This window comes from Crocodylus porosus, unplaced genomic scaffold (genome assembly GCF_001723895.1).
Source record: "Crocodylus porosus isolate Cpor-Errol unplaced genomic scaffold, CroPor_comp1, whole genome shotgun sequence".
Taxonomy (NCBI): Eukaryota; Metazoa; Chordata; order Crocodylia; family Crocodylidae; genus Crocodylus; species Crocodylus porosus.
The window spans coordinates 88,919,961-88,932,964 of NW_017728906.1; the positions used below are offsets into that span (position 1 = coordinate 88,919,961).

General features: G+C 44.6%; 1 protein-coding gene across 1 annotated transcript in view; it reads left to right on the forward strand.

The window, feature by feature from the left end:
• Positions 1 to 7,170: 7,170 nt before the first annotated feature.
• MRPS9 (mitochondrial ribosomal protein S9) overlaps positions 7,171 to 13,004 on the forward strand; it is a 51,895-nt gene continuing 46,061 nt past the window's right edge. Inside the window, exon 1 of the mRNA XM_019529572.1 lies at positions 7,171 to 7,276. Within this exon, the coding sequence (XP_019385117.1) occupies positions 7,202 to 7,276 (75 nt within the window). The 5' untranslated portion in view covers positions 7,171 to 7,201. The remainder of the gene's footprint in view (positions 7,277 to 13,004) is intronic.

Below are 13,004 nucleotides of genomic sequence, written 5' to 3' on the forward strand. Positions count from 1 at the left end.
GTGTTGAATCCCATTCTATTCTCATCCGCCCACACCTGTAACCTGTCTAGGTCTAATTGTAGCCTATTCCTCCCTTCTAGCGTGTCCACATCCCCCCACATCTTAGTGTCATCATCAAATTTGAACAGAGTGCTTTTTACCCCCTCGTCCAAGTCACTGATGAAGATATGAACAGTGCAGGCCTGAGGACTGAGCCCTGGGGGACCCCATTGCCCACATCCCTCCAGATCCAAAATGACCCATCCACCACCACTGTCTGTGTGTGGCCCTCCAGTCAGTTAGCAACCCTTTTGACTGTGTAGGTGTCGACACCACAGTCCCCTAGTTTTGTAATGAGAATGGGGTCAGAGAGTGTTGAAGGCCTTCCTAAAGTCCAGAAAGACTATGTCCACTGCTACCCCTGCATCTAAGGATTTTGTGACCTGGTCATAGAAGGATACCAGGTTGGTCTGACAGGACCTGCCTCTAATGAACCCATGTTGGTTGCCCCTAAGCATAAGCTCCCTTGCTGGCCCCTCATGGATATGCACCAGGATAATTCCCTCAAAAAGCTTACCCAGGATTGAGGTAAGACTAACTGGCCTACAGTTTCCTGGGTCCTCCTTCCTCCCTTTTTTGAAAATGGAAACCGTGTTGGCCCTCTTCTATCCCTCTGGCACCACACCAGAGCACCATGAGTGCTCATAATGCTGTGCCAGGGGTCCCACAATGATGTCAGCTAATTCCCGCAGCATTCTGGGGTGGAGATCGTCAGGACCAGCTGATTTAAATATGTCCAGTCCCTCCAGAAATTCCCTGACTAGATCGTCACTGACCCTTAGCCTGGGTGTGCCTCCCTTGGCACCTGGGGGGGTCCCAGTAGGGGGGCTGATTTGGTCCCTGCTTAGGAAAATGGAGGCAAGGAAATTGTTAAATAGGTTATCTTTGTCATCTGGTGTGACAACCAGATTTCCTAATTGTGTCTTGCAGAGGTCCCACGTTACCCAGTACCTTCTTTTTGCCCTCTATGTATTTAAAAAAAGGACTTCTTGTCCTTGATCCGGGAACCTAGTCCCAGTTCCATTTCCGCCTTGGCCTTCCTGACCACCCCCTGCAGTCCCAAGCAACCACAGTATAGTCCTCCCTGCTGATGGCCCCTCCCTTCCATTGGGTGTACGCCTCCCTTTTAGCTGGAAGACTTTCCCGGATGCTTTTGGTAAGCCATACGGGCTTTTGTGCCTTTGAGCTATGTTGGGATTACCTCTCTTTGGGCTTGGAGGATCATCTCCTTAAGGAACGACCACTCTTCTTGGACACCCAACTCCCCTCCCCTCTGGGACCTCAGTGCCTCCCTGACTATTCTCCTTAGCTCATTGAAGTCCACCCTGCTGAAGCCTAGGGCTGCTGCCTTGCTGCAGGCCTTTGCCACCTTGCACTGGATGGTGAATTCCAGGAGGTGATGATTGCTGTTGCCCAGGTGGTTGACAGCCCCCTCACTAGGTCGTCATTGTTCAAGGGGATAGAATTAAAAGATCAGATCAGGCCAGACCAAAGGAGCTTAATGATGAACAGGACAGAGTAAAGTAACTAAGGCTCCCTCTGATATTGAGGGTAGCCTCCCCAAATTCACAATATCATTAAAAATCATGGCAGGCAAGGAGGCAGCCTAAGACTTCGGAGTAGGGGTGCCATGTCTGGTTTCAGAGACACATCTTATCACAGTACACAGATTTGTGTATAAGATTTAAAAAACAAAGTTACACTCTAAATAATAGAGAAATACATAAATCCAGAAAAGATAACAATTCTACATGTATTTCTCCACTTAATATCTTCACAGCTCTTCAGAGTTCCTTGTATTTAGGTCAAGGTCTTCTGGGGTATCCATGATCCTCCTGCAACTCCAAGCTTGTTGTCTCCCCACTACAAGCCAATCTTCTTCCCTTCACTTTGGCCGATCTTCATTTAGGCAATCTTTCCTCTCCCTTCTCAACACACTATGGAACATAGGTGACTGGTAGGGGGGGCATGGGGCAGGGGGAAATGAGATTGGCCACTGCCAATGCCAGCTTCTGTGCATGGTCGCAGCTCGCCACCCCGCTGCCGCCAGGTCCTGTGGGTGTTCACTGATTGCCCTCCCCCCACCCCATCCAACCGCTGCCACTGGCTTCTGCAAGCAGTTGCCAATGCCATCAATGCTGCTGCCCACAAACTGAGCCCCACCCCGTCTCAGAAGGCACCAGTCACCCATGCTATGCAAGGTTGCCTCTTCTTCTTGTCCATACTCTTGCAATGCCTCTTTGAGCCTTCTCCAGATCTACCCAGCTACTACGATCATTTTTTTGTCTAAATATAAGTATCTACCCCTGGTGTTCTTTGCTCAGGAATTTTTTTACTCCTCTACCTGCAGAAACACTGGCTATTTCAGATTTTAGTTAATCTGTTGACCCAGTGCTATCATCTAAATAGGTGACCTTCAAGTTCTAATGACGCATATTGTATCTTGCCTGGATGACTTGACACAGTCTCAGTCAGTAAATCATGGGTTCCCATACACTGATTGTTCCTGCAACTAAAACATTTCAGTAGCTTCATAACACCAACCAGAATCCATAGGTTGTACATAGATTTCCCAAATCCTCAAACATTCCTTGCCTTTAAGGAACCATCCCATATTATGTGGGATGTAGATCATAGAATCATAGAACATTAGGGTTGGAAGGGACCTCAGGAGGTCATCTAGTCCACCCCCCTGCTTAAAGCAGAATCATCTCCAACTAGATCATCCCAGTCAAAGCTTTGTCTAGTCGGGTTTTGAAAACCTTTAAGGATGGAGCTTCTACCACCTCTCTGGGTAAACTGTTTCAGTGTTTTACTACCCTCCTACTGAGAAAATTCTTCCTAATAGCTAATCTAAACTTCCCTTGCTGCAACTTGAGACGGTTGCTCCTTGTTCTGTCATCTGCCACCACTGAAAACAGTCTAGCCCCATCCTCTTTTGAACCCCGCTTCAGGCAGTTGAAGGCTGCTATTAAATCTCTCCCTCAGTCTTGAGCCATTTCCCAGTATGTATAACACCTTATAAACTCTTGGGGAATAGAGTGGTATTTATATCTAGTTGTTCTACAACACAAGTAAAAAACAGAGTCCTGCAACTGGAATTTAAACTGTTCTACATGAAGAAAACAAATCCTATTGACTCTATTGATAAGTTGTTTCTTGAAAGTCTGACAGTAGTGGAAAGTGACAATTATGGATAGTAAAGACTGAAGAATTTTTCAGTGACCTAATAAAACCAAGTAATTATGCAACAGGTGGCAGATGGAATATACAACTAGCTTTGAAGTCTATCCTTTTCTAGATCCAGTCAGCTTATCTGGCTATCACAGGAGGTAAGTCAGCAGATTCCCCTTTGAATAAGCAGTGGCCAGTGACATTCAGTCCTACCATAATGAATACAAGGGCTAACCCAATGCTAAGTCCTTGGTTGGCTGTGAAAGAGGGAGAGATATGTTGAATTTCTTCCCCTTTCCTCCTTGTCGTAAGTGTATACATTCTATTAATTCAGCTTAATGTACCTGTAACTTCATTTCAGTTAAAATAGTGTGTACCGTTTTTTACATCACCAATCACCAAAACCACAGTAATAAAAGAGCCCTTTGGAAAGGCATATATATTTAAGTCCTGTGAAGAAGACTGCAATGTGTGTGCCAAATACTGGAAGTGAGGAAGCATTAACCATCACTGAATGTACAGAAGATGGGGAAGAGTTAAAATGCACTTTCAATATTTCCTCCTAAACAGGAAGTGCTCCTAAAACTGAATCACTGAGCAATATGTTTGAAGACTACTTGAAAATGGAAACTATTTTTTTAAAAGAAATGCTGGAATTTTAATTTTTTTGGCAAAATATTACTGTCAAAGTTGTACGATCAGCTCAAACTCCATATATATGTCCCTGGTAGAATTAATGCTTCATCTCCAGTTGTCAAGAATTACCATCTAGATAGAAAGTGGTGATAATATTGACCATGAAACCCTGCTTAGAAGGTGGCTGTGACAACCTGTGCATACACAGTAGGATTTGTGTATGTAAGAAAATACAGTAAGAATCTAGCTAGTTTTTAAATGCACTAGACCAAAATATGCTTTCAGCTATGTTCTCAACATTCCTACTGAAATTAAGATTTTTGCATTACGCATACATTACTATACTAAAATTCATTTTGAAAGGAATATTATATCAAAATGTCATTTATATCTATATATACTGTTGGGGAAGGGCCCATCTTTATGATATGTGTGCGTACCCTAACCTGTTCCTTAATCAGACTTTTTAGTGCTAATGCAATGCAATGCAAACAATAAACAACATGAATTTTAAAGAAGTTCATCAGAATCCTGATTGCAGAAATGTGGCCTTGGTTTTTCAGACATAGGCTGAATATCAATATCTTAGCGCGTGCATGTTAGAGAAGTGTAATATTGTGAGCAAACGTGAGAGATGATGAGCAAAACATGACTGCCATGAGATGACATAGAGCAGTGATTCTCAAACATGATGTCATGGTACCCTGGAATGCTGCAAGATTCTTCCAAGAGAGCTGTGGTGCCCAGCTCCTCTGCCAGGAGGTAAACTGAGAGTTTTTCCTCTCATTTCAGCATCCCACAGACACTCACAGCTGCTCCCTGTCCTCTGACAGCACCTGTGCCAGCTCGTGCCCCCCTCCCCCAGCAGCAGGCTCTGCTTTGCACACGAGCAAACAGGTGGGTGTCCAGGGGAACATGGAGCCATGGCTGCACTTTCAGCCTGGATTGTCTCCAGTCCCTCTTTGCCCCCTCCTTGGGTTGGCAGGTGTAACAATGGGCATACAATAGCACTGGATTCCCTGGAGGAGCAGGCCTAGACAAGGGCTAGAAGGAGGCAGATGATGGGAAAAAAAAAGTGGGACAGTGGGGTGAGGTCCTGGCTTCACATCCCTACCTGGCAGGGGTGCTTAGCTAGGTGCCTCTAAATCAGAGGTGGGCAAAATGGCAGATATTCCATTTCCCAGCAAACCCTGCCCATGTTGCTGCAGCTTTTTTCCATGGAGACCCCAGAAGCAGCCCTGCCGTGACAGCATGGGGCCAGGGTTTCCACAGAGATGAGCCCCAGCATTGCTGGCAGGGCATGCAGCAGGATGAGGAGCTGCTCCAGGCCTGGGACTGGGATCCTGCATTAATGACAGTGTGGTCTGGAGTCTGGAGCCAGGGCAAAGCTGCAATCCACTGCTCACATTGGCATCGCATAGGAGGTGCAGGCGAGTGCACGTGCACCCGCTGAGATCAGCCATGCACCCCCTGGAAGTGCCAGCTGAGAAACCAGAAATGCCAGCGGGAAGTGTACTTTTGGTTTTGGTGCTGGCTCGGCAATTGGCCGCTGGCGGACACCCCGCTATCCCTGGTCAGCAATGTGGTGCCCCGCCAGACTTGGGAGACATACCCTTGCCATGTGGGCAATGTATTGCAGCTCTGCCCCAGTTCCAGACCATGCTGTCACCACCACAAGTTCCTGGCCCCAGAGCAGCTCCCTGCTCTGATGCATGCCCTGTTAGGGCCAGTCTCCATGGAAACCCTGGCCTTTTGCTGTCATGTTTCTGCGGCTGCTGTGGTCTCCATGGAAACTGGCCACAGTGACACAGGCAGTGGCTGCTGGGAAATGGAGTCTGCTGTCAGCCTGATCCAGCCCAGAGGTCAGACTTTGCCCACCCCTAGTTTAATGCTAAAAAATTGTTGTGGGGCAGGCCCTGAGGCTAACAAGGTTGAGAACCACTGACAGATAGCCTAGCCATGCCCTTGTTTACCATTCTGCTTTTGCAGGTTCAGCTTCACCCAGAATACTTTTCATGCAGTTAAAGAAACTTTTATTATTGTTGTTCCTGTTCATTATAATTATTACTAGTGTTACCATTAATATTGTAGTTAAAATTAGCACAAGTATTATTATAATTACTACTATGACTAGTATTGCCATCATTATTATAATTGTTACTAAAGCTGCTTGTGATTACTATTGTTACTATGACTAGTATTTGTTATACTTATTACTAATATATGACAAGCATTGTTATCGTTACAATTATTACTAATACCATTGTCATTTATAATTATTGTTACTGTTATTGTATCGTTCATATTGTTGCTGTTATTATTACTAGTATCATTATTATATTCCTACAGTCCATATGATTATTATTAGCATTATTGTTGTTTATAATTATTACTACATGACTAGTCTTTTTGTGGTTATAATTATTACTAGTCTTACTGTTGCTTATAATTCCTATTATTACATGACTAGTATTGTTACTATTACTAGTACCATTGTTATATGCCTAGTATTCTAATTAGTATTGCTGTTTATAATTACAGTTGTATTATACGTATTGTCATTATTATGGTACTTTTGTACTCAGCACTATATGACTAGTATTGCTATAATTATTACTAGCATTACTGCTACGATTATGACTCCTGTTGTAATTATTACAATAGGATTAATAGTTGTATATGACTAGTATTGTTATCATTGTTATGAGTATGTTATTACTGTTATTAGTATTGTTGGTTATAACTATTGCTAGTAGTATTATACAACTAGCATTGCTGTTATAATTACCACTGTTGTTTATAACAAGTGTTTTACTAGTATTGTCGTTGTTGACTCTTACTAGTGTTACTATAATTATTACAAGCATTGCTGGTATCATCTGACTGGCACCCTTATTATAACGGTTACTAGTATTATTATAATTATTGCTAGTATATTATTATTGTTGCTTTATTGGTTTTATTATTTGCAGACAAATATCATCCGTCCCCCCACAGTAGCCCGGGAGAGAGGGAGAAGGCCCCAACCCCAACCCTGAGGCACAGCCCCGGAACACTGCATCTAACTAGCCCGGAGGGCGGAGCGGGGCCCGGCTGACTGCGCGCGCAACCACGTTGCTTCAGAGCGAAACTAACCAACCGCCGCGCTCCAGGCTCTTGCGCCTGCGTAGGTGGAAGGGGGATCACGTGACACGCCCGAAGCTTGCTCGTCCTTCTTTCAGCCAATCAGCGCGGCGCGGGCGGCCCGCTTCCGACCTCACCAGCCGAGTACGCTTGCGCCCACGGCAGGCTTCCTCCTTCCTTCCTTCTCGCTTGGTTCCACCCCCTTGACCTGCGGGCCCAGGGCGCGGACATGGCGGCGGCCGTTCGGCGCGTGCTCTGGCTCAGCGGCGTTTCTGGCGCGGCGCGAGCAAGGCCGGGCGCGCAGGTGAGAGTGAGGCCCGTGCGCGGAAGGAGGCGGAGCTCCGTCCTCCTGCCCCCCGCCGAACGCGGCGGGCTGCTGGCCCCGCTCGCTCTGCTTCTCCCGTGTGGCCGCGGGTTCGAGACTGCTGGTGGCAGCTCCTGCACTGCATTGCACACGGGGCTAGGGGCTTCGTGCCGCCTCTACCCGGCCCCATGCATGGGGTTCATGGCTTGCAGCAGGGTCAGGGCCTCACGCCCCCTGCAAGGGGATTGGGCTCTGGGCCCTCACGCTTGGCCTCATGTATAGGGGTGCATGCTGCACACCAGCATTAGGGCCTTGGTCATCTCTGCTCAGCCCCATGCATGGGCCCTGCAGACTGGGCTGTGCCACATCTCGGTTGTTAGGTTCATGTGGTGTCGTGGGTTGCGGAGAGCATAGATGGGGTGGTGGTGGCGGGGGGAGGGCTGTGGGTTGGGAGTGAGGGGCCACATTGAGGACATGGAGCCATAAATGGGGTCATGCTAAGGCAGTGTTTGGGAAGCAGTGGTGTAGAAGAGGGTTGTGTGGGGTAGTTCGGACAGAACTGATCCTGCCTCAGGCAGGGGTTGGGCAAGATGATGTCTGGAGGTCCCTTCCATCCCAATTTCTCTATGAGTATGGCACACCCCAGGATCGGGGCCCTGCAACGCCTCCATCCAGCCCCACACACACACGAGGGCTCTGTGCTACCTCCACCTAGCCCCACGAATGGGGATTGGGTTCCAGGGCCTCACGCTGGAATCGGGCCCCAACCCGCCCTGCGCCCATGTCTAGTGTGCAGGGCCCTGGTCCACAGGGCTTTCTACAGACCTGGGGAAGCTCCCAGGCTAGATGACCGGGGACAAGGGGCTGACAGTCCCTGAGCTAGAGCAATTCTTCTGTGGTAAAGAACTTGGAAAAACCAGGACAGGGCAGAGTGGTTTTGACACTGGATTCCTCCTGACGTTAATCTTGTGAATTGACTGTGGCACCCTGGTTTAGAGCCACTCCTTTAATGGCTATGAAATGCATCCGCCCTTCTCCCCCTTTAACTAAACCCTTGCAGCGAGGCATTTTTTAAGGTGCTTGAAGGTATATAAATACAATCTCAAAACCAGACTGTACTTCAGCACTTAAGAGCCCGAGTGGTACGAGTACAATCCTGTTCTACTCCATGCAGTTCCCTGGAGGAAAGACAGGGCAACACTTGAAGACATCCTCTTTCTCTTTGCCTTTTGCAACCTAGCCTGAAGATGAAGGCAAATCTATTAGCACATTTAGTTCTATGGTCTTCAAGAACTAACGCGTGGACTAGGATCACATTTAAGCACCTAATTGGAGAAATAGGATTTGGCCCATAGCACTAGTAACCAGCAAGGCTGATGGGATCATCTCCAGCTTGGCATAGACTGAAGAACCTCCGTAGTGGCCCTTCCAGCAGAGAGGTAATTATCCTTTATTTACATAGCAGGAAAGACTATCAAGCCCAGTAACTCTAGTTGATCTGGAGCTGTGATTTCCAACTAGGGTGCTTAGGTTGCATTGAAATCCTTTCCAGGGTGGTATGAGGTGCCATGCAGTGTTAGCATTGTTAGGTTGTGCACACATGATTCACAGGATAAACCCAGAGATTTCCAGTAGGAATCCAGTGTTAGACACATTCAGACTTGTGGTTTTTCTGAGTTTTTGCAAGGAAGCATTTCCTTTATACTTTTTCTGTAGCCAGAATACAGTGAAAACTAAATGCTGGCAGTTTCAGTGGGGTACTTTGAAAAAAGGTTGAGAACTGTCTTTCAGAAATGCAGCCAGTCTTGATTTAAGCACTTGAAATGATGAAGTGGGTAGTGGTAGATTACTCTCGCTATGGAAAAGTTGACTTTTAGACCCAACTGGAATTTTTCAAATTTAAACTTCCAGTTTCAAATCAGTTTATTTCTAAGCTTTGTACTAGAAATGTGCTTCATTATAGTTAATTATATTTCACGGTGTAGAATTCAGTGTATTTAAAATAATCTTTCATCATGCATTTAACAAATGGACTGTTTTATGTCATCAAGACTATGATTCTTTTAAAACATTTCAACATATAAACTCCTTGCTTTGATACTGGTCTGTGGGTGTCCATAATAAGCTGGAGCTTACCTGAATGTTCATTCCTAGCTTCAGCAGTAAAATGGTGTAAAATGTCCCAAATTGACTTTTGTAGTCAAATTATCTTTAGGGACCTACTTAAATTCATAGCCAGACAAAGCAATTTTCAGGGCTTGGTCGCAGCAAGAAGAGCTAACTTTGAAGGCATTTTGTGGTAGAACCACCCGTTGCCACTGATTGGTGGAAAGGCCCTAGTGGGGAGGAGGAATGAGGGGACAACTGCCATCTTGGCTGCTGGTTGTCCTTTGTGCCAGCCTGCTAGCTGGTGCCTTCCTCTCCCAGGAGGCCGCAAGGCAGCTAGGACCACTGGCTCCCACTGGGGAACCAGCATTTAATTTTTATTAAGTTGATTACATGGACAGTTGCAGATTTTGTAGTTTCCACAAAACTGTGAATTAAGTAGGTCCCCAATTATCTTCTATCCAAGTGAGTTAAGGGGGCCTGTATCAGTATTAAACAGATTCTCCATTATAGTATTAATAGACTTGGCAGGATTTGATATTTATTAATAAACATTGTTTTCAGCTTGACAAAAAAATATTTCCATCAGTAATCATCCAAATGTATAGAAAGGTGATGTAAAAGAAAAAATCAGGGACGGGGTAAGGAAATGTGGGGCAGGGGGCACCTATGCGCGGGCACACACACTCTCTCTCTCTCTCTCTCTCTGTCTGTCTGGAGTGAGGGGATCCCTGGCTGTGCTGCCTAATCACTGCTCCTCTTGACAGTGGTTCAGCCAGCCACTGCAGAAGCTGGGGGCTGTGCTGGGACAGGGGTTGGAGGACTGTTGGCAGCCAGGGAGCCCTGTGCTACCAGCCACTCACTCTGCCCAGGTCTCAGCCAGGGATGGGGCACCAAACTCCCAGCAAGCCTGGGCTAGCCCTTGCATGATCAGGTCTTTCTAAGAGTTTGGCCTCCACCCTAATTATGCAGGGACCAGGCCAAACAGGAGATCTGGGAACACATCCCTCAGTGACCCTTTAGGGGGTGAGCCCTGCCTGGCAGGCACCAGGGGAGAAGTACCTCTCTGCTGGTACCTGCCAGGTGGGACTCACCTTCTAAGGGGCTGCTGGGAGCTGCTTGCCACCCTGGGGTGGGTGGCTGCTGCCTCTCACCATGTTCCTAGAGTTCTGAAGTGCCTCTGCATTCTTCTTCTGGTCCCTGCCCGCCCAGCTCTTTCCTGATGAATGCACCAAATGATTTAAAGCAGATATGCTTTATTGATTTATGGATATTTACTTTTACATATTTTAAAGTGATTTTTATAAAGCTTTTAACAGTATATTGTCATTATTAAATTGTCTGCCCCCCACACCGCTAATTTTATGCATCCTGAAAATTTAAACCAATAAAAATTGAAAGAATTGCTCAGAAATAAGTGTTGATTTTAGCTGTCAAAATGACAGAAAAATAAAAATTGAATTCTGCCAAGCCTAGGTATTAAACACTAGTTTTACACCAATGTACCTCCATTGATTCCAGTGAAGCTAATGGGCAAAAACTGATGAAACAGTAACTAAATAGATATTGCACCTAATACTTAAATCCCTTTGAATTTCTTTCTGAGAGAGTACCATTTAAAAGTGCTTTGTTTCTCTTTAAACAGACTTTATTTTTCTGCAGATATTGCGCTCTCTAGAAAAGGACTTGCCAGGATATTCAGAGATGCTTTTATGCTCTTTACATTCTTTCCCCATGTGTTAAGAAATTGAGAGGGTAGAAGCAAGTCGTTTTTTTCCTGGACTAATGTTCTATTAGTTCAGGACTGCTGTTAATATCCATTATGTTTTTTTAGAAATAGTAAAAATACTATCTGTAATAACACTGCATGAAATGTATGATAAATTAATATAAATGTGTTATTCCTAATTAAATGCATCCTTCTATCACATGGTCTGACTTAAATGCCAGAAACATTCAGCTTTGCTTTTCAGTTCTTATTCGCACCACCCATGAAATAGTACTCTTATCCCAAAAGAGATACCTTATACAATAGGTGTTAATTTGCATAAGAGGCTCTTTTTCTAATTATAAGCAGTTTATGTGTCCAGGGACTCTTGATTAGTGACAAACTGAAACAAGGGAAGCATATGAATAGCTTGAGGGAAGAAGGAAAAAATGGTAAAATTACAATAGAAATTTACAAGAATAGGATAGATGTAATCTTTTTAAAGTATCTTGTTTAAAATATGGCAGAGAAAAAGCAATCGTGGGCCAAGATTCTGTGAGGCTTACTATAAGAAATCATTTGTTCACTAAAAAGAATTACAAATAATTAGCTACTAACAAGAAAAATAAGACACCAAATAAATTCAGTTGTTTCCTGAAGAAAGAAAGTAGGTGATAGCTCTAAACGTCGCTTACTATCTCAGTGTTTTACCCTCCCAAATACTTACAAGAGTTTTCTTCTTGAAGGCTACATGTATTTATATATTGATATTTTTTTGTAATCCGTATGAAAATGAGTTGTTGTAGGAAACTGGTGTAACACTATGGATCAATGTTTTTTTCATATGATATGATAATAAATACATGTTGGAGATATTACCTGAAACTTAAAATGAAAGCCAGATAAAAAGAACCTCAGCAACAAAGTTCAGTGCCTGTTTCAAGTGCTGTTATATTAGGCTTGAGGAATTGATTTGCTCTTGCCTGTATTTTCTGTAAGAACCATGTTCACATGCCTCTACTTTTCCACCTCATTCAGCTTTACAGATGGCACACAAAGATTGATCATGCACTGGACTGAATTGCAGTACTTGTTTTGCAATATACACCAAAACTATACAGAAGTTTAGGACAAGAGATAAAGCATACTGTATTCAGTTGGAACTGCAAGTAGAATTTGGGTAGACGTCGTAATTATCCCAGATAAGATTTGGGTTAACAGTACAAAAATACAGCAGAAGGTATTAAATTCATCCATTTAATACAGATGTTTTTGCCCCTTGCTTTCAAAACCATATAATCGTGTGAGGATTACCCTAATGAAAGGTGACAGAGATGCTTCTGTGCCAGTCATACCTCCTACAGCCAACACACCAGAGATGTATGTGGCCATGGGAAGAGAACATGGCTACAGTATTCTTATAGCATGACAGCAACCTTTTGTATTTTAGCCTCTTATTGCCTTTAACCAAGAGGTAGAATCTGAGCTCCTTACTCTGGTATATAATTTCTCTATAACTTTGGTGGGATTTCACTTGTATATATGTATGTAAGACTGGGGTTCTACTGTGTAGCTGCATCAGTTATGGCTTAAAACACTTTAGGTATATTGTACATTTATTAGAGCAATGTCAAAAGTATGGCCTGCTGTGGTCATAAAGGGGTTAGGAATTCAAGAGCAGGGCCCATCACTGAAATCTAGGGCACAGAATTGGGGTCATGTATCAACAGTGGTAGGCAAGTGACAATTGTGTTTACCCCTGTGGCCACTGGCATCAGTCACCTTGCCATGACCACATTCACATCTGGCCTGTGAGGAACCCCTACGGTCTCAATCCAGACCAGGGAATGATATGAGTTTGGCATCCCTGTTCTACAACATGTATTAGTTTAGCTGAAAATTTTAATTGGCATA